Consider the following 22751-nt stretch of genomic DNA (forward strand, 5'->3'; position numbering starts at 1 on the left):
CCACAACATCTTGGGATTAGGTCTGGACTTTGACTAGGCCATTCCAAAAATTCTAAATTGAATTGTTTGCTTTTTAGCCATTTTCATGTAAACTTGATTGTGTGTTTTGGATCATTGTCTTGCTGTATGACCCAGCTGCCCTTCAGCTTCAGCTCACAGATGAATAGCTGATATTCTCCTGTAGAATTATCTGATACAGAGCAGAATTCATGGTTCCTTCTATTAAGGCAAGTCGTCCAGGTCCTGAGGCAGCAAAGCATCCCCAAACCATCAGACTACCACCACCATGCTTGACCGTTGGTATGAGGTTCTTACTGTGGAATGCAATGTTTGGTTTTCCACAGGAAAAATGGGACCCATGTCATCCAAAAAGTTATACTTTTGACTCATCTGTCCATAGAACATTCTTCCAAGAGTATTGGTGATCTTCCAGGTGCTTTTTTAGCTAAATTTAGTCAACTTTTTGGACAAGGGTCCCATTATGCCTGGCGAAAACCAAACACTGCATTCCACAGTAAGAACCTCATACCAACGGTCACGCATGGTGGTGGCAGTGTGATAATTTGGGGATGCTTTGCTGCCTCAGGACCTGGACAACTTGCCTTAATAGAAGGAACCATGAATTCTGCTCTGTATCAGAGAATTCTACAGGAGAATGTCAGGCCATCCGTTTTCCGCCGCCCTCAACATCCCCCATCAAACATGATCCTAGTTTTTGGTCATGATTCCATTTTTGATTATATCTTGAAGACAGTAATACAACTTTATTTCAATGCCAAACACTATGCTTTGTAGGGTTTGTGCAGTCTTTGTTTGGTCAACACACAATTTCATTAAGCTAGTGCATGCAATGCACTTCCAGAGAAATGACAATTTTTATTCAATCTTTGTGCCTCCATGAGAAGGCCATTTTGTTCTCTGCAGAGAGGGGTATTTATAGAGGCAAGATATTCAGCGAAAGAGCTTGATCCGCTCTGTGTTCTCACTCCTGTGGAGCAGACAATTTCACTTTGCAGCACCGTCCGCAGCTCCAGCCATACCATTCCATCAGCATAAATGCCTCAAAAACACTTACACACAAAGTATACAGGTGAGAAAAACACTACTTCAGTGGGACTAGGAATSTTTTTTTTCTTTTTTTTGAGTTGTGCTCCTGAATTGTGACTTCTATTTTCTTTTCAGAATTTAATATAAATAAAGACTTCTGTGAAGACTATTCGAATGGAAATTGTTTTGGTTTAGTTGCTGAATGACTGCGTTTTCCCAGTCATTCAGTAGAATGGCGACACAGAGAAATTATTACAAAAACAGCCTTCAGGCATACCTAAGTCTAATGATAATGGCACTCTCATTAATAATGGGGTGCACATTTATAAGCAGTATCTTTAAATACAGAACATCTCAGAATTTCAGGACTAACCATGGAGAGGAAAGGTTCATTCAAACAATTTCACCTGACCAATTCTCTTGTATGAAATAATCAATATCCCACACTTAGGCCTCTACAATAAGAATCGCTTTACAGATACAATTATGGTTGTCCTCTCTCTGCCAGAGCCACTGTCAACTGTGTCTTTTAATTCTGTAATCAGTTGCCAGCAGGACCCACTATCGCCGTCTGCAACCCGCGCGCCAGTCAATACAGACATCCCCAAACACACACAGGCTGGTTTTTGTCAAATGTTTTATTGAGTATAGACATCTGGGCTACTGTAAAACATGCATTATCTCTGGAAGGGGGAGAGGAGCAGGTCGCATTGTCCCTGCTGTCAGCTGTGTCAGGCCTGGCACCAGTGATGGAGATTAATGAAGTATCAAGAGAGTAATACGCTTCTTCAAATGCTCCTACCAAAAGCTGTCAACGTTTAGTGGACCTGTTCTTTGGCAAGGGGGACTGTATGGAATTCTCCTGAACCAAAAACAAACAGGGATAATGTGGCAGAGTGGGCAGTAGGTAGGACTGAGCCGACCTGGCAGGTATCAATCACAATCTCCAGCTTCATTCTGTCTAAAACAAAGAAGACGAATTATCTAACGGCACAGTCCATTCTGGTAGCCAACAGACTGTGACTGAGTCACTTCTTAGTCTTGGGCTGGTTCGGCGTGTTGAATTTGAAAAAGATGACGTCTCCGTCCTCCACAACGTAGGTTTTTCCCTGTTGTCTGTATTTCCCCGCTGCCTGTAAAACAGAGAAACACAACACCTAATTAATGACAGTAATGAAAAACAAGAAATAGCTATAAATAGCAAATTAGCAATGAACACACGTGATCATCTCACTCTTTCCTGAAAACAGCATACACACACAGTCATGTTTTATTCATGGGGTGACTAGATTCCCACTGAGTGAATAACCCTCTTCTCTGTCAATTTCCATTCATATGTACAAGTAAAATGTTACTAACGCTCTTCATTATAGCAACCTCAAACTTCTCAAGGAAACAAAATAAGTTCCAACATTTCTTTTGTATACATTAGATGTGTTTGTTCCCCTTCCCGGGCAAACTCAAAATAATTGACTTGAAGTGCTAATATGGACGGGTTTATGCATTCTGGTTCTGCACAAGGCACAATTAATTAGAAGAATCAATGTCCCTTTAAAGGCTCAGGAGACCATTTAATCCAGACCAAATAGCACCAGAAACACTGCTTGGAGAGGGAGACAGGGGGGGGGGGGGGGAAATCAAATGGCTATTGGATTCCGAGTATGTATTAAACCAGACACGTCTAACTGGTTCATTTGCACTTGAAGCAGCCATCTGAAGGAGCAGGCTTGGCTTAAGCAGATTAGATTCCTAATAATGTGATATCCCTGTACGCTGGCCTATTCAAACAGCCCATCCCACAACTGCATAAACTAGCATTGGCCTTAATGCTGCAGTCAAAAGCTCTGTGTCCATATATAACTACTGTATAGTATATTAATAGATATATATTATATATATATATCAAGTGCAAATTGAACAGTAGGTGGTATCAATAGCTTTCACCTGGCAAAGTCTATGTCATGGAAAGAGTAGGTGTTCCTAATTGTTTTACACTCAGTGTACAAGGGAATGAGGATAGAAGAGAGCATGCAGCCGGACCTGAGGCTCTGATTGTCAGGCTTCCATTTTTTGGTTGTACTTTTTACCCCTTTTCTCCCCAATTGTAGTTACAGTGTTGTCCCATCGGCATGCAACTCCCCTACGGGGCGAGAGAGAGGGAAGGTCGAGAGCATGCATCCTCGAAACGCGACCCTCAACCGCATTGCTATTGACACTGCCTGCTTACCTGGAAACAGTTCAGCTGGCCGACCAAAAGTCAGCTTGCAGGCGCCCAAGTCAGCTTTGCAGGCGCCCAGGCCCGCCACAAGAGTCGCTAGAGCACATTGGACAAGGAACCGACCAGCCAAACCCTCCCCTACCCGGACGACGGGGCCAATTGTGCGCCACATCAATAGATCTCCAGTCACAGCCAAGTGTGATACAGCCTGCGATCGAACTGGCTGTAGTTCGCCCAAGCACTGCAATGCAGTGCCTTTAGACCGCTTGCGCAACTCGGGAGGTCCGTCAGGCTTTATAACATCAGCATTCAAACCCCCAGATCCGGCACATTTCCCCTCTACTGACACTTTAGGAAAGTAGTAACCAACAATAGATTACAGCTGAATTATATAACATTTTACAAAAGACCTGAGGTGAAATATTGAATGTAATTTCTGGTTTATTTTTTATTTCCGAGTGGATCCCTATAGGCAAGTTATGTAGTGTAATAAGTATCTGCCAGACAGAGGATTTGGCTGCCATGAGTGAGCTGAGGAGATCTACTTATAATATGAGTAAGTAGGCAAGCTCTCACTGCTTGCCAGTGCTAATCAACACATCTCCTGCACAGGATTTAGAAGGGATTAGCATCTGTCCTGATATTCACTTTGTTCCACCAATCCCTAATTGTTTAATCCATATATTCCATTGGTGAAGAAATACTTTTAGACCTGCTCCATTTAAACAGAACCAGGACAATTTAACAGGTAAAAGTATCCAATTCATCATGGTTTTGATCTCATCAACAGCTATTGTCTGGTGTCAAGTTTAATTTGGCGTTTGAAGCTTAGACCAAGACTACTACATAATACCCTGTGAAGTGCTTGTGTACACACTATAATAACAGATCCAGTCAAGGCTCTGGAGGTAAAACCAATAGAGGCACTTCCTTCCAGGACGCGTTGGCTAACACTGCACTGACACATTCCATGTCCTGCTGTTTCGCAATGGCAGGACCATCAAGACCAAACCAACAGCAAGTCAGAACACGCTAAAGTCACGCTTGGGTGTTGGGAATTGCTCCAATCTATTGTGTGAATGAACACTTTGGAATGTTGTTCCTTGCCCAGACTTTCTTCTGGGGATGAAAAAAAAGCAAGAACCAAAATAGCTTACCTCAACCAGGCAGGATGAAGAGGTGTTACAGTGAGCGCCAATTCTTACAGTTACCATGAACATTAGCACACACTCACGGAGGGAGAAAAAAAAACCTTTAAAAGCATTCCGTGACACTACCTGCTATACTTATCACAACGCTATAGTCTTCTCAAATTTACCCTGAAACAGTGATTAATTGGACAGAGCAGCGCCCATGTAAAAGCCACAGCCAGTAAAAGGTCAAAACAAACATGGCAGTAATAAAAAGATATGCAGGCCACATTTATGTGCTGTTCATCCGTGCAACAGTCCTGATGTAAAGAATTTCACACTTTTATTTAACTTGGCTCTTTATATCGCATGTCACAAAAAGTGTCGAAGCTAACGGTCTGCTCTATAGATGTGGGGCCTGTGGGGTACAGAAGCTTCCTCTGAGAGTAGTCTGAGGTATAAGAAAGGCCTACTGTAGCTGTTAAAACAAGATTGTGATAAAGAATATGCGCCGCAGGAGAAGAATGGCAGTGTTTAGAGACAGAACCAGTTGGCTTGTCAGGTGCACTGGCGGAGTGTGTGCAAGTAATTTCTTCCCCTGGCTAAAGGTGAAGAGTGTTTGCAGTGCAAGCAGTGTGGTGACTGTCAGCTCCACTGATCACAGGAGACTTCCCTCATGCTGCACCCTGACGGCTCACCTTGACAGCGTTCTCACTGCCTCCCTCTTTAAATCCTCAATTTCATTACTTCAGCCAAATGAAGCCCTTCTCAAAGTCGTGTGGATCTTGCCGGCTGCCTGTGGAGCCTTGGTTCCTTTCTGTCAGGAGGAAGAAAGAGAAAGGACACAACAAGGTAATTAATTGTTTTGGAGAAGATGGATTCAGCACAGGACTGACATGCTGTTTGATAGGGGATGGTGAAGTGAGCATGGGTAGGGGTGTGTTGGGGGTATTCTTGCCTCACTCCTGATTTTTGGATAGCACGACACACGTTGTGCCTTGCTAGAGTAGCCTTGAGGCCGATAAGGACCTGCGCTGCTATCAATGCCCACAGCAATTTCGATTCCGTGGGTACTATTTGATTTCTGTCCAAGCAAATCTTCCCTCATTGTGGGTTGCTACTCTGGCCTCAGGTCGTCAGAGAAGGAGAGAGGCAGTGTTTGCAGTGGGATACACACGTATTGACCTGGCTGTATCATACCTGACCATTTTGAAATGGAAACTTTCACTACATTTTTCATATACAGTGTTATGTAGGTATATTCCCTTTTGTCATGTTTGAACTTCCTCAAAATGTATTCTAGCACAGCAGACTGATTGAAGGAAATATAAAGGATCCCTTTATAGAATATACATCAGAATTAAATGTAACCAACAGTAATAAGATGACCATGGAAAATATGGAATTGGTTTGTTTATTCTCCAGAACCAAAAAACAACAGTTTTTTCCCCCCTAACTTTATAAATTCTTCCTACATTAATCCCATTTAGCATCAGAAGTCACAGCGGTCTCTGATAAAATACGCAATTATATGCATTGAAATAATGCCTGGGGAAAATGACAAAATGACCCAAAATAGTGACATCCCTGCTCGGCATCATTATGACTTGTGCCTGTCGACCTCCTCTCCCTCTCTCTTCGGCTCTGTAGCACTGTGCTCCAAAACGGCGGACACTTTAATTATGTATATACTCAGGCTGGGGTCAAACATATTTCATGCCAAAAGATGATGTGCTTTAATGACTCCAATACATTACCATCCCTATGCAATCTCATTGACGGAGTGCTTGTAAGTTTAACTACCATTAATCAGCATCAAGGTTTGTCTAGGTGGAGAAAAATAGATTAGGGGATGATTTTGTCCTATGCCACACTACAAGAGGTACACATCATAGTAGTTAACAGCTATGCAGAGCAGCCTGATAGATAATGGTCACCTCGAGGCTGCCTAATAAAGCATGCTAAAGGGCTTAGCAGCACCACGTTACAGAGTGTAGTTTTTACAATGTAAGATGTATTGGGTTAATATAGCTACTCACTGATGCTTACCAGACTAAATGCCTCTCACATACAATCAAGGCTAGCTGTAATCAGTTATGTCAAAGGAGACAAGCCCATAGGAGAGAAAGGCTTGGAGGACTTCTGTTACTTTCCTAAACACACTGAGGACATCACTCATGGCTGGGAGGAGGTGGCTCATATATTTAACCACTATGTCTCCCAAATAAAATGTTGCGTTTATTGTCCATCTAAAACTTTAAGCTCAAAGTCGTCTTTTTCTTAAGAACATACTGTACATACTTTCAGTTGAGTTAGTGGTCTTAAATACTGCTCACGTTACTTACATGTGTTAGGATTGACCAATGCATCGGTATGCTACTCCTGAGAGGTAGAATACATTATTAGGACGGCCCTTAATCCTTTTATTCCCTCTAAAACATTTGCACAATACCAGTGTGCCGAGCCAACATCTGTATCGATGTCAATCCTCCTGTGATTCAGTGTCACCCAGGCTCTCGGCGGGCTCAGTAAACTGAGACACAGGGAGGAGGAGCCCCCAGCAGGGCCCACAAATGGTCAAATGAAAAGCCACATCAATTTCAGCACAGACAACCCCCGTCACACAGATTAGGCAGGCACAATGCTAGGGCCCCTTATCTCCCGCGGCAGGAGGAGGGCAGGCAGATCTGCGCTGGATGGAAACATTCTCAGGACGTAATGGGCAAAATCAATTGTTGCCCTCCTCAATCAATGTAGCCCCCCACTTTCACTGTTCAGCAGCTCACCAGTAATTGAAGTTATCCTTGGCCTGTAATGACTAGCTAAAGCAGGACCATGACAAAGTTGAAAGTGGCTGATATCAGGCTGGATGCCAGCAGGGTGGAACGGTGCGCGGCGCGGCCAGCCGCTGGGACAGGGTCTTACCCGGATGGTCCACGCACGGACCTCGTCTGGTCCAGCTGTGAAGAAGTACTCCAACTGTAGGGCTCCATAGCCAGCCTTGATGATCCTTGTCAGAACGCTGTCAGAATAAGCAGGGTGAAAGCAATATCAATTTTCATGTTGTTCACGGTGCTGTAAATGCTAGGTCATTTAGGGTATTTTAGTATTGCTTTGATTCGTAGCCACCTCTCTGGCAAGACCACATCAATCCCAGCATATAAACTCATTAAATAAATAAAATAGGATCACTTCGTTTAACATAGAGCATTTAATTCTCCAGTGATTTTTTGGGGATTAATTGGCACGCTTGCCGTCTCATTTAGCACCTTTAAGAATTCATCCCAACGTCTCTCAGAGCTCGGGAGAAAAAAAAATCTGCTGTCACAATTTCTCTTCCTCCATAGAGGTTTCCACATACGAACAATACACCCAAAATGCCCAAGTTATAATTATACCTGTAGATGACAGATGACAGTTAAAAACTTAATTTAGAAGAAAACCCTTTGACTGAGTTGTTCCCGTTAAGAGAGGGATCCTTGCTTTATAATGGTAATTACTCTGCCATTTATTATTCTATCAGCGCATGCAATTAAAGGAGTGCGTGGAGGGCACAGTTGATAATAAAGTGTGGGGAGACTGAATGCTAATTAACCTCTGAGCCTTGTGCTCGGTGCAGTACTTCTGAATCTCCTCTTCACTCATGTCCTGCAGGACACTCTCCACTCCTCCGCTGAAGGGGATGACCAGCGCCCCGGGGTCGTGACTGTCCACCCACTCCTTGATTTTCACCAACCTGGACGGTAGACACAACAACAACACAGGCAGGATGGAGCTTCGTGGTGTTGGTGTTGACTGACAGAACAGAGTAGCGTTTGTTATCCGTCGGCTGGCCTATGCATATTCATGAGAGAACAGCCCGGACTGTTTACCATGCCGTTTCGGAACATTGCCCTGCCAAGGTCGCCCTGCGATTGCACAGTTTCACTTTGTTGCTAAGTTTCGGTTATTAACAAGTTCCCAGTTCAGGACTACATTTATGTGACATGTCATGTGTAGGTATGAAAGAATACATGCAATGACATCCCATTAAGAAAAAGCAGATTGTTGACAATTATATAGTTAAAATGGCAATGCTTTACCCCAAATCCATCCTTACTGTAGGTTGAATCTTTACTGTAAAGGACAAGTAGATTTATTTCAAACCGTTAGCACCCAGTCCAATAATTGCTCTAAGGCCTGGAGGATGGATGTAAGTATAGTGTTCCCACTTATGAACGTCTTAGTCATTCACTTCCCTTAAAGCCCTTTTAAGAGGTTTTTCTGCCCTGTGACTCAGCGGGACACCTGACATTGCAGGACAAAGATATCCTCACAGTTAATGGTAACTCTCTGCCAGAACAATGTGTGGGGAGGGGGGTCGGATAATTATGAGATTAGCCCCACACGCTTTCAGCCTGGCCTGGGATTGGACGAAACCCAACGAGCAGCATCACACAGACCCATTTTAACACTTTGGGCCCGACAGAGAGAGCTCCCAGACTTCTAGATTGATTCTAAAGGCCCCTGTCATTATCTGTAATCCTACTTTCCTGTTTAAAAACCTATAAGAAATCAAAGGCAGGGAGTGACCGCACAACCTCAATGCCACAGCTATTCCAATAACAATGTCAACCGTTTATCATCTAGCTATTGGATCACTGGTTCAGTCAATCAAATCTAGTGTATTTCTACCGCTTACAGCTGAACAATACAATCAATGCTAAATATGGGAAAAGAATGACAACTTCAGGGAAATGTCATAGCAGCGTCATAGCGGCGGTTGCTTGGATGCTTTTTTGATCATTTGATTTATCTTACTGAGTGATGCCAAAAGCYCTTCTTACACCATCAATGGATTCTCTCTGCAGTAAACATAACTATCTATCTAGAACCATCGCCTAATATTTCCCTTCCTGCTAAGAGTGAGGCTGTGATGCGCTTAAACTAGAGTTGAGGATTTGACAGCCGCCACTATGAGCTGGCCACCACTTCTCATGAAGGAAAAGAAATAACATTTAGTGGAAACCTCCAGCTTGAAAGCCAAGGAGATGACTGCCTCTCCAAGAGGGGAAAAGAATCCAATCTGGGATAATAACAGCTGTAGCCTGTCACTTTTAGGAGCCCAGCCGTCTATTCGCTGGCAGATTATTTGCATTCCTCAGGTATCGCATTCTCTACAGGCAGCCGAATAATGATTCACAAATCACTCTCCCCACACCAGTCAAGGGCTGTGATCCTGTGAATAGACCATTGTACCTGCGACTGTAATTGGTGAAGACTTGACAGAAGCGAGCTTCGCCAGCCAAGTAACAAAGAGGCTCTTGGTGGAGCGCTGAGGGATGATTTTAATAATGCGGATGCCGAGATGGAGAATGTGAGCGCCAAATGAGCACGAGGGTCCCTGGGTCCTCGCATCGAGTGACACAGTAGCAGACAAACACCTTGCCACAGGAACAAGGTACACCCCCTTCTCCCAACAGAGGCAACGCAGCACTGTCAATTAAGAGATTTGATGTTCTGTCAACATGACTTCTCCGACCAATTTCAGGAACTTCACCACTGTCTAGTCACGCCACTTTACAGTAGTATTTACATCCTCTCCAATTATTTGTGTGAGAATGCATCTTGACAAATGAATCGGGTAAATGTTCATGCCAAAACATCAAAAATATTGCTTCTCTCCAAGAGGATATTCCATCACGCATACATTGGTAAATAATGACGTACAAAGTGTCATGTGATGTCAGTCCGTCATGTCAAAGTCGGACCATGCAGTTAATAAGTGAAAAGTTGTCTGCACTCAGATGGGTCTATGTCCTGTATCTTAATGTGCTGACAATTTGATACTGAGTCTGGGCCATCTGTCTCAACTATGCACTCTACAATCTAAGCAATGCCGAGCTTAATTCATCAGAAACTGGCAAATAAAATGTATATTCTGTTGTCGAAATGTTTCACTTTCAGTATACAGTTTACACAATCCAAGAATGCTTCAAAGTACCCGTACTATTTGAGAAAAAAATATGTTCCTTAACATGCTGTGCAATTGAGAGTTCAAATGTGTTGTTTGTAAAAGCAGGGTGACCACTGTCAAAGATGCCAAAATATCAAAGTAGATACAATACATTACTGGGGGAGAGAACAAAAGACTATGAAGACTATGAAGACTATGAAGACTGTGACTGTGTGTGTGTGTGTGGTGTGTGTGTGTGGTGTGTGTGGTGTGTGTGTGTGGTGTGGGTGTGTGTGTGTGGTGTGTGGTGTGTGTTGTGTGTGTGTGGTGTGTGTGTTGTGTGTGTGTTGTGTGGTCTTGTCACTGTTCCTTATGCCTCAGTATAGAGGCCATCTCTCACCAGCTCTGCTAATAGAAGATTCAGCACTTTCAATCTAGATCTCCTTCTCTGAACAAATGACGCCTGAATTTTATTCTTTTTATAGAGAATCAATGGCCTTCGCTGCAAATCTAGTGAAATTTTTGCATATCAAGTAGGGAAAAATTATAATGTTAACCATTTTAAGTGATAAAGGTACAGGGACATTATTTCTGCTAATCACTCACCGCCGCCAAAGCTCAAAGAAGACTGGGGAACGAGCCAGGTTTCTGCTGCTTTCTCCTGCAGTCTCCTAAAAAAGTATGTATATATATCTCAGATATAATCATTTAAAAGCAATATAATATATCAATATTTTCTTTAAACCGCCTCCTTCAACGATTTCTATTTCTAAATGTATTATTAATCTCTATTCAACCTAATATATATATTCATCAAATGATGCATATTTCTGGTATGTCTTCATAATACTTCAACGGAATTTCTTGCGGTCATGGTTTTAGATTATTCAAAACAACCACATCCTAAACAGCGTTATCGATTCCCTAATAGCTTTCTGTGTGTCGCTACATATTTATCCACAATAAGCCAACAATACACAACCTACATTAACACAGGTTATTAGCTCTACAATACATCCTGCAGCAATTACAATTACGTTGTCTATTCAACGGAACAACCTATGTAAAGTAATGACAACCTACTAAAAACAAAAGAATTCCAACACACAGTAGGCTGGAATGAACACTTCCCACAGGGGCCTTGTCTATTGTCTTGTTCTGTGGAGAATCCTGAAGGGGAATAATTCCTGTGTTTCCGCCTGCCTGGGGCTGCCCTGGGCTTTGTCACAGCTTTGATCTGCTTAAACGACTCAGAGGGAGGACACAATGGGAGCTCCTAAAGTACAGGTGCAGCTACCTGGGCCTGTGACCTGGGCCTGTGTCTGCGTGCATTCATACGGACCGGCTTCATTAATCACTGCTTAGTCAGGTAACCTGTAAAAAGGTGGGGACAAGGGACCAGCACCTAGGCCCAGAGTGCCTCCTTTAGATGCAATTGAATGCTGACAACTGAGAAGTAATCCTAACAAATCTCTCCTCTCCACTACTTCATTACTGACCCACCCACAGGTGGACAGACACACAGCCAAACAAAGCTCCTCAGCACTTGAACCTGGATATCACACACACACACACACCACACACACACACACACACATCACACACACACACACAACACACACACCACACACACACACACACACACACACACACACACACACAACACACACACACACACACACACACGTGCTGCTGAAGGATTCCCATCTGTCTGCTGTTGCCGTGCTGGCTTGCATGCCATGCACCAACAATCTACAATAACAACCCAGCGGACTTACATTTACATTTACATTTAAAGTCAGTTAGCAGACGCTCTTATCCAGAGCGACTTACTCTCTGTTCCCAATTCCCCCTGAACCTCCGAGCACACAGCATCCTCGCCAGCTCTCCACCCCTCCTCCCTCAGTGGAGGGGGGAAATGAGAGGTATGAGCTCACGGTGCCGTTTGAGGCTGGGAAGTCAGGGGCTCTGTGGGACGCTTTTCATCCTCCCAGTGGTGCGCTCCTGTGAGGACACGAGTGCAAATGCTCTCTGCTCCCCGTGGCCACAGACAACCCTGAGAGCCAGGCAGCCAGCAGAGCCTCAGCCTCTCTTACTGCTTTCCTCACATCACAGCCAATATTGTGAACTTGTTTCCCTCTTCACGGCTGAGGGAAGCAGAGCGGTACCGGTACAATGGGAAGAGGCTTAATTAAGAGCATCCTCTTGCTCTCTTTTTTCAAGCTGCACAACAAGGCCATGCTAACAACAGGCTTTTTCGATTGTTTCTTTGCTAACAAATTTCTTTCGTGAAGTACAAATACTTGAAAACAAACAMAGATGAAATCCATAGTGAATTTGGCTTTATTGAAGGAACAAACACTCAATAAAATAAAAAAACGAATATCACGATCAGAAATTCAAACAGTAACTCCCAGGAGTACATACTACATCACCCTAAATAATTCTCTATACTATACGGGACAGCAGGGCTGTCATTCATTGCAATTGACTGCGAGCAAGAACACGAGGGGGGAGAAAGTCATCAAGATGTGACAATTGTGACAAGAGCAGGCAGCAGAATGTAAAGCGGTGGATTTCTCCATCTCTCCCTCTCTCTTCCTGGATGACAGCTTAATGTGTACCACATGCAATATTTATTCTCATCTTGTGTCAGACTGTCTACCCGTCCAAGGGAGTACAAAGAATGGCACTTATTAGAATAAAAGCAGAGGGAAGGTAATCAAGGACATATGGAACATCAGCCAATCATGCCCCCCCATCCTTTTTTCCCCCTCCGTTTCCTTTTTCCATTCATAACAGTTCAACAATCACTCTGATAACAAGCTTTCAGGAGCTGTATGTGGCAACACTAAATTCATTAATTTATCTCATTAAAGCTGCCAAGCTGCAGGACACTTGCTGTGACATGTGTGTTTTGTTTTAAACCTTATCGCAAAGATAATAAACAGCACAACTTGCCACAGCCAAAGCTATCAAAATATATCATTAGCCTGACTTAAAACACACAGAGATTCGTATGCTCTCAATAGCACAAAGAATGCTTCCGAGGGCTTCTTTTTTTCCCACCACAGAGCTGCTTCTGAATGCTTTGGAAGAGGTTAGCATATTGTGTTACAACAGAAATGGCTATTCTTATCAAAAGAACAGGGACTGAACTGAATGAGGCTGTGATGATGTATTATATGCTGACACACATGCTTTAAGCAGCAGATTCAAACCAAATCCAGTGTTGTCACAGCAGTTGATCTAGTTAGTAACACAGAAAGTATGGCAAAAAGTAGTGACACAATAATCATTATGTGTCCTATGAGCGGGTCAAGAGCAAGAGGTAAGCGAGCTTTACTCAGTTAAATGGGACTTCTGATCAGTATCTAACCTGAAGCTATTCCCTTTGGTCAAGAATGTAGCCCGGTTCACCCACTTGGCATTGTCCCAATCTTTATTACACAAGGGGACCGTTTTGGGGAACAAGTCGCTGTCTTGTGAGGTCAACAGAGAACAAACGAGTGTCTGCTTTGTTCCTATGGCCAGGAAGGAAGGCTGTGACACTCACCGTTAGGATCTCATTAGTGATAACAACAACCGAACAGAGCCGTCCCTGCCTGCATGTCTTCCCCAACAAGCCCCATCAGACCTCACCAGACCAGACCACAACAAAGGCAGCCAGGCTACCCAATGTCTTCTACTAATCCAACATGGTGAACAACAACAGTGTGATAGACCAGGCAGACAGACCAGGGACGGTCAATAACAAAGCCAAGTGAACTGATGCTCCGGGACCTTTATTAAAGACCATCTGGATATGGTTTACTCCTCTCCGAGCCTCTCAAAGTCATCCACACTCATTACAAAGCCTAACTGAAGGCTTCCACTAGGAGTGGGTATTTTCAGCAGGGTACATGTCTTCCTACCACGGGAACGCGTTTTTTTCTCTCCAGGATCCCACAGTACATAAGGGGAGAGGGGATGGCTGTGGACAGAGTGAAAGCGGACCCACTGGTCATATATCTCCCACATCGCTTTTGAAAGGCAAACCGTGACTCCCTAGACAGCAGTTCCTTAAAACTTGGATGGAGCCAGCGGTTTTGCACTCAATAAACGTTCAATTCTGTTTACGGGAATTATGGTTTGGCGTAGCAGAAGTGGGCTGCTGCCACCGCTTTCCTGTAACGGTTCTCAGCAGACCACAACAATGCCTTCCCTCAGTGACAGTCTGCCTCAAAATCTCATGGAGACCAAGATGTGCTCGTTTGCCAGTTCATTAACAAGTCCTCTAACATTATAGAAAATGTACAGTTATCATTACTCTGCACCAAAATAAAAGTTAAACATAAAGTCAATCCTGAAATCAAATGAATAGAAGACCTGAACAAAACATGGATGAGTAGGTTGTAGAGGGAAACCGAGGGACAAACGGAGCACATCCTCTCAGACAGTGGGATCTTAAAACTAAACGTGGCTAGACCATCACCCTGCTGAGATTCACTGCAGAGGTATCTTTACTTTAATTGTCAAAGCCCCATCTACAGGCTAGCTGGGGTAGTTCACTAAGCAAACATACCTGCTGGTTCACTTTCCATATCAAGAGAGAAATGAAGAGACAGTCAGTAAGAACAAAGTAACATGTCTGGAGACACACAACATAAGCAGGAAGAAAGCAATAAACATACGACCAATCCACAGACAGACACGTGCCAGACACACACACACGCAGACAGAGACAGACAGACCCCTTGCATGTAAAAGCCCCCTGTGAAGAGCCGTACTACCCTGACATTCCTCTCCCCGCTCACGGTACAAACGCTGCACACTCAGAGAGGTCACGCTTTCCGGTTTTCTTAAAGGTCAACACACCTACTTAAGAGGCTCCAATTTACTTTAAAGCACATTATGAGATCAAAAAAAACTCTTCAGCAAAACAGGCTGGCTATCAAGTGGAGCTTTGCGTTTACTAAATGCGATGGCAGTTGGTTGTCTGCTAAGGACCTTGGATTAAATATCTGATAATATTGAGGCTAATGAAAATATTAAAAAGGCTGAAAACTCCACTGACCAGGATTTTTTAAATTACCAGCTTGTGCCTTGACGAGTGAAAACATACAAACAGCAGACAAACACCCACATTATAAACTGAGGAGTAATGACCCTCTCTAATACACAAACTATGTGACACAGACAAAAGTGTTCCAGGCAGCCTACTGACGCCGAGGGAAGAGAAAGCCTCTTGGTAGACTCTTGTAGATGCCATTCCCTATCACGCAATGCCTCTCAGTCATAAACACATGACAAATGCGGCCTTAATCATTTTTTACGAGCGGGGATGTGCAGGGGGCAGCGCATGGCTGGAGGGGAGAGGGGAGCGGCGCGAGCAGCAGGCAGCCCCCGCTCCACAGAGGAGAGGGCCGCGTGGTAAAGGCTCCTCTGGAACATCACTCGGCCAGCCGGCCTTTGATCTCCACACCGCAATTACGCCAACATCCAAATGAGCATGGAGTCGCCTCGGCAACAGACTTCAAACATGCACATGTACACATTCTCATACACACGCACTGTACTGTACTGTATGGAATTATACCCACGTGCTCCTCTCTACAGTAAATGATGTACCGTCTCCAGCAGAGAACCTGGGGATGAAAGGGGGCCCTGTTCCCTCTCTGATCCCACCATTACTGATGGCTGCTTGCTAACGCTAATACGGTTTACTCTTGTTGAAATGAGGTCAGCTTGGTATGTAGAGGTTACAACACTGCACTCCAAACAGGGTGCAAACAGGGATGGTATAGCAAATGGACGTGTTTTCCTCTGGTAGAATTCTTTCCCTATGTTATATAACATGGAAGTATTTCGCTGATGTAAAGACACACCATTACAATAGTAGGCTGGGGGAAAACAAGGGAGCATGGAGCATGGRGACAGCCAAATGGCAGTCTGGCGTCGCCACAGCAGACTGCCTGCTATTAGGGCTGAGAGCAGCATTTAGTATACATTTAGGGGCAGCTAAATCTACCTGTAATCATCTCCGTACAGGTGTGGGCTCCACTCTGGACAAGGGAAGTGGCCCATCACTTGTCAATCAGAAACACTTTGATGTCTGCATTGTTCCACGCTGAGCCCTCAGGACACAACGGCACTACTGTTTGCCCATTTGAAAACGCCCGAGATTTATTGCATTTCTCACAGTAAAAAAAAATCCTGCACATGACTGATGTTCCGCAACGTCATGATTCATCAGATTTATGTGTTTCTGTTGCAGCGTTCCCTCCTCCCGCCGCCAGACAGACAGACAGACAGACAGACTGTTATGTCAGGAACATTTTGAACAGACAGTCATCAGTTGAACAACTTCCCTCCGAATCGAACGTGTCTGCCAAGCGAAGCAGAGATAAACAAACGCAGGAACAAACTGTTTGACACCAAATCCTAGATCCTGCAATTGAAAAAGTGCGATACCAATCCACAGGTGAGCGGTTATTGACAGTATGTGACTGTTGCGTAGATAAGACAAGTATCCCTTTCACCTGTAATGGCCATCTCCCACTCTGCTCTCCCTGTGGCCAGGGAAGCTCCACTCTCCTCAAGGTGCTCAAGTGAAAAAGCCCGCTCCCATCACCCCTATGGCCACACTAGCACTCTGCAACAGGCCACGGCTATACCATATGGCCCATATATCAGGTACTGCATGAATGGGACATGGAGAACACTGTTTACCAGACCAGAGCTAAACAAATAAATGTGGAAACATTCTGACACAATCTCATTTAGTATGAGTTCACCTCAAGAGTTTATGAGACAGAGATAAGTCAGGCAGGGCTTGAGATGACAAGTCAAATAGAACCGCCTGATTACACCAAGAACCCCACTGACCTGTTTACTAGGAAATAAATACASTAGTTGAAAGCACATGTTTGTGAGTCACTGTGAAAATCTAAGTTGCAGATGTCATTCTGATCTCACTTGAATTCCATGTAAAATATGTATTTGGAGATGGCGACTCAACCCAGTAASACATAAAGTATTCATATTTTCGAAGAAGAGCAAACACATGTAAACAGTGAACTCTTCAGACAAAACCAAACATTTGGGGGAAAACAATTGTAGACATCATAATATTTAAAGAGAACCATCCTTGTGATTTATTGGCCCTCTCCATACGACATTCATTGCTATTTTGGCTATGAGTCTATGAATGTTCATTTTTGTTGTCATTTAAAGCCTTTCCCCCTTTGATATCGTATGGAAATGTGCCATTTCTCATGGAAAATGGAAACCAGAAGGTCTTAATACTTAACGAAGTGCAGAGTTTGGGGGCTGCTTTGGTTTTGCAGGGTTGACTGTGACTGGAGTGTCAGAGCGGGCAAAGTGCCACCCCCAGGCAAGTCCTGTCACAGAGAGACTATCTTATTGGTCTGGAGTCAGTAGAGCAGCGTGGGTACTGTAGTAGTAGACAAACCAACTCCACAGTGACTGAGGGATCACTTTAGCATGGGGAGAATAAAGAAGCTTCACAATAGGACTTTACTCTGAGCACTGTAGGCCTATTGTATCTAACATCACTCATAACTATCTGCAGTTACTGGTTAGAAGGGGGACATGCTTTAAAACTGTTATTGAATATTGGAAATTGACAATGGAAGTTCCTTGGAAAACATTGGTTAAATGTCTCACAGTTTGAGCTGATATCACATAAACTGAAAATAGGAATCATCAATTCATGGTTATGGATGGGTGAGATGTAAGGGAGTCAACAATTAATAGGAAAATACACATTTTGTAAAAGGGAAGGTCCATGGTTGTCCATGCTGGATGTAAAGTCAGTGGGGTTCCTCCCTATTTCTGAGCACTGACTCACCATTTGTTCTTTCTTCTGATGTAGTCTTTCTCTGAGAGGTTAATGAGGTAAATCATTGGCTTGGATGTCAAAAACAAGTATTTGTTCAACACTTCGATCTGTGAAAGAGAGAGAGAGAGAGGACAAGAACTGAGGATCCAAACTTTCCAAAGTAGCCTTTGAGGAGGACGTGGAGTAAAAAAGTGAAGCCAAATCAAATTAGAATCTGGTCTGGACTCTGCAGGGAGCATCTATAAAGCGTTTAGATCAATATCAGGCCGGACTGATGTCATTAGTTTGTTAAAAAAGTAATATAGAAATAKCCCCCAAAAAGACAGCATGCACATTCAGTTGTGATTTGCATATCAGACCCATTTGGCTCAAAAGCAGGAGTCTGACTTTCAGGCCAGATGAAAAGATAAAGCTGATAAATGGCACTAATACATTTGAGTGTAACATCAAAGTCTTACCTCCTTCTCAGTCCAATCGCGACAGTAGCGGACATGTTTCTTTTCATCCGCTACCCAGTTCTTGATTTTGAGCATTACGTCCTGTTCGGGATTAAAAAAGAATGAACAAGAAGCCATTAAAGGAGATGAAAAAGAATATAAACCCAGCAGGGTACAGGGTAATTATTTCCTAAATGCATGGCATCCTGATGACCAAATGAACAATGCCTGCTCGTATTGAAACAGGAGAGGCCGGGCTTTGACAGGGATGGCACGCACAAGGCCCCCCCTTCGCTCTCTTAAAACAGAATAAAATGCCTTCTAGTGAGTCGCACTAAGTTCACCTGTTTGGCACACGCTATATTCAATAAGMACCATCCAATAATAAAAGTATGAAGAGAGAAAGAAAGGGGAAGAAAGAGAGAAAAGGTAAGGCTAGTTGGTTAGTAATGTGTGTGTTATTTTAAATCCCTCAGGCTCTCTGCAGTGAGCAGTCATTGAATATGCACTAGTCAGGTACTAATTACACACTGTTCCTCTTGGAGAAAATATTAGGCTTTTCCAGCAATGTTTGCCATATTCATTACTGAAGCAGTTGTGGGTTGAGAACCCACAGGCAAGACTGGGCCATGACAGGATCTGGGAGCGGGAATGGGTGGGAACATGGGAGGGAGGCAGTTATAAAAATTTGTAATAAAGAAATTGAGCCTATTATTGTTGATCCGGCCCCCACAGAAATTAGCGGAACACATTCTTTTTGTTCCTTTCAACTTAACCTCCCCCTTCATATAAAAACTCCTCCACCCCCTGCAACACTCCCCCTACCTCCTCTTTCCTCCCCAAACCCTCGCAGCACTTCACAATCACACAACCCTTTAAAGAACAGAGGAAAAGAGCTTGCCAGAGCCTCAATTACACAATGGCAGAAAAAGCTCCACACACTGACCCCCAGGCAGCTGCATTCACTCTCTGCACATCTCTCTCCGCAGGAATTCTAAAGGCCTTTTAGTCAGGCAGCCAGAGTGCAGCCAGCAGGAGAGAGAGCAGGAAGAGCACCGCACAGTCCGCCCGCGTCAGCCCAAGTCTTCACAGAGAGATTAATCATGTGTGAAATGGAAACAGCAAACGGCCAGTGACATAGGCTGAACCCGCTCCAGGTTTCCCTCATCAGCTCTGGGCCTCCGTGCAGCGCTCCTCTAACAGGCAGGTGTTAATAAAAGGCATATGGGTCCCACAGGGGTCAAACACATACGCCTGCCACCAGGAAACACTGCTGGGGGTCCTAGCTGCTGAATATTATTGTTTGTTACGGACAGGGAATTCTGGGATGAAACATTGTCCTTGTTCAATGTACATTATGATCTCAAATGGATTGAAGTGATCATAACAACAATCTTTTAATATGAGTTCGAATAGCCCATTATGTTGCAACATAAGGCCTATACAGTGTTTCACAATATACAAAGACATATTTGCTTGTGAACCCACAATCAGCCAGTTGAATTCATGCTGAATAAATACCTGCATGGTTCAATTGGCCGAGTATTCTCAGAAAAAGGCAGATGGCATGGTTTCAATCACTTTTGAACAAGTGCAGATATCATGTCTATTTTATAACAGGAATAATCAGCATCAGTTATAAAACACCCCATGTTTGTCTCAGTCCTATCAATACCCAACACATGTAGGTAGCTATAGAATATTGAGTAACATCATCATTTTGTATAGAAACGTGTATAATATGTCACACTACAGAAATGTAAATATCTGTATTTAAATGCGTGTTAATTCAGTATTCAGGCGTATTTTCGAAAGAGAGAGGACTAAGTGAGGAGCTCTGGGAAAACACGCCGCAGCTACAGAAATCAGTGCTTCATTCTACGTTCTCGTTAATTACTCAGTAAGTGCTAATTATTACCGTTTAAATTCAAATACATGGTATTTACCTGGTTATTTTATGGTACTCAAGGCACTATAAAAGGACGTACTGCTAAACCATTTATTTATTTACATTAAGGAGAATCATGGTATACGGTGGCAGAGGTACTGCCTACCCTAAACCTGGACATAAACAGAAGGACGAAGGATGCTCTCAGTAAAACAAAATAAAACTCAGCTGAACGTGTCAAATACCAAATTCAGCCTGTAAGAAATGCAGCCTTTGATAAGGACCATTCTCTCACTTCTAAAGGAGCTTTCTATAGATTTCACTTGGCAAGGCATACACAACCTTTGACAAGTAATGTAAATTATTTTTATTCATTGCCTAAAATTGTCAGCAATTATGTGCGTCAGCGGCCACCTGCCTGGCCTGAATGGCTGCCCGTCTGCCGGGCTGCTAAGGGGGATTACTCTGAAGGGGACCGACCGGCCGGGGCCCCTGCAGCAGGTGAAATGGCCCCGCTCGTTAGTGTAATGAGCGGTCAGAGGCTCCATGTGCAGGGGTTCTGAAATTGAGCACGTCGCTCCCTCTGAAAGGCCAGATTACCTCGCTTACTCGCCCATTCTGCATTGGGTCACACTCCCTCTGCCCTGCACAGAGCACATCATGCAATCACAACAGAAGCAGAACTACCGCAGTAAATACTGCAAAGCTTCATTATATATCAATATGATTACTTAGGTTTGGGCCCCGCATGCATTTCGACATGATATACAGTATATTTCGACYCCCTCTAATCTGACACAGTCTATTCTGTGTATCACTGCGGAGAACCGAAGAATGTTCTGTCAAAGCACATTTATTGTATTCATAGCTGGATGTGGGATTGTGGGTCACCCATTGTATGGCCTCACCCAATTTCCAGAAACTGCCGTGGGTGCGAGAGCGAGCTAGCGAGAGCTGTGCTGTGATTTGAGTATTACTTCAGATGAAAAGAGGCTTGTGAAAACACTTTCATTAGCCCAGCACTGTGACCCAGGGTTAGCAGCTGAATACCTAACTCTCTATTCATGATTTCAACAGCAGAAAACCCCTGACCCCCGATCACTTTCAATCTCAGAAAAAGAGAGAGAATGGCGCGAAGAGAGGAAGGAGACCCTATGGGGGGGAGAACAGAAAAATAAATTTTTCCTCATTGACACTGTGTGTGGAACGCTGGGTTATTATTTGTGCTCACGTGCTGTGTGGGAGCTGCATTGGACATGCTGGGACATTGACTCACGTATTCAGGTTTGAGTTTCTTGTCGCTTCCCCTCACGGCCACCTTCTCCAGCTTCTCCATAATGGGCCCGATCATCTCCTCATCCTTCAGCCTCAGCTCCTCATGGATGATCTCAATGTCCCTCACTGGGTCCACGTTCCCCTCCACGTGGACAATGTCCTCATCCTCAAACGCACCTAGAACACAGCAACAGGATCACATCACTGTAACACACTACCACATACACAAGTACTTGAACCTTTGCTGTAGCTACAGAAATACACACAAGCACACACCACAGAAGGTTGGTGGCACCTTAATTGGGAGGGCTGGCTCGTGGTAATGACTGGAGCGGAATCAGTGGAATGTTATCAAATACATCAAACATATGGTTTCCATGTGTTTGATGCCATTCCATTTGCGCTGTTCTGGCCATTATTATGAGCCGTTCTCCCCTCAGCAGCCTCCACTGATACATGCACACACACACACACACGCACACACACACACACCATCATCAGGATCAATGGCATCGACTGTTCCTCAGGTCACAAGTTGTACTATGAGTACTGAGATCACCAACAATGATTACATTCTCAGGGGAAAATTGGAAAAAATAAATGCATCCACTTCAAAAAGCACAGTGGGAGAAAACCATGGTAAATGTAATAGCCAAATCACAATACATTTGACTATTCTACAAAATACATACCGTAAGCAAGCACACGTTTTGTAAGCACCACTATGAATCTTCAACTTGCAGTGTCATGGTAAATTCCTCTAACAGTTGTGGGCTCCCCCTTTTACTTACATGGAAAACATGAACTCTTTGCCAACTTTGGTACCACAATATGTGAGTTTAGCCAAAGGCGTTTCTGTTTTTTATTGTGCTGAGAAACAAGACAACTTTCTGTACCTGTGCCTGTGCCAGAATGTACATCTGTATGGTGTGTAGCTAGTTAATTTCTAAGAGGCTGTCTGGCACAGCCTCTTAAAAT

At 43.8% G+C, this 22751-nt stretch overlaps 1 protein-coding gene across 1 annotated transcript in view; it reads right to left on the reverse strand.

The window, feature by feature from the left end:
* Window positions 1-1667: 1667 nt before the first annotated feature.
* The window catches only part of LOC111972802 (obg-like ATPase 1), a 39790-nt gene continuing 18706 nt past the window's right edge, over window positions 1668-22751 (reverse strand). Inside the window, exons 5-11 of the mRNA XM_023999889.2 lie at window positions 21775-21950; window positions 18632-18712; window positions 18183-18280; window positions 7991-8131; window positions 7321-7417; window positions 5094-5212; window positions 1668-2180 (exon numbers count right to left, since the gene is read on the reverse strand). Of these exons, the coding sequence (XP_023855657.1) occupies window positions 5144-5212; window positions 7321-7417; window positions 7991-8131; window positions 18183-18280; window positions 18632-18712; window positions 21775-21950 (662 nt within the window). The 3' untranslated portion in view covers window positions 1668-2180; window positions 5094-5143. The remainder of the gene's footprint in view (window positions 2181-5093; window positions 5213-7320; window positions 7418-7990; window positions 8132-18182; window positions 18281-18631; window positions 18713-21774; window positions 21951-22751) is intronic.

This window comes from Salvelinus sp. IW2-2015, linkage group LG2 (assembly GCF_002910315.2).
Source record: "Salvelinus sp. IW2-2015 linkage group LG2, ASM291031v2, whole genome shotgun sequence".
Classification (NCBI taxonomy): Eukaryota; Metazoa; Chordata; class Actinopteri; order Salmoniformes; family Salmonidae; genus Salvelinus; species Salvelinus sp. IW2-2015.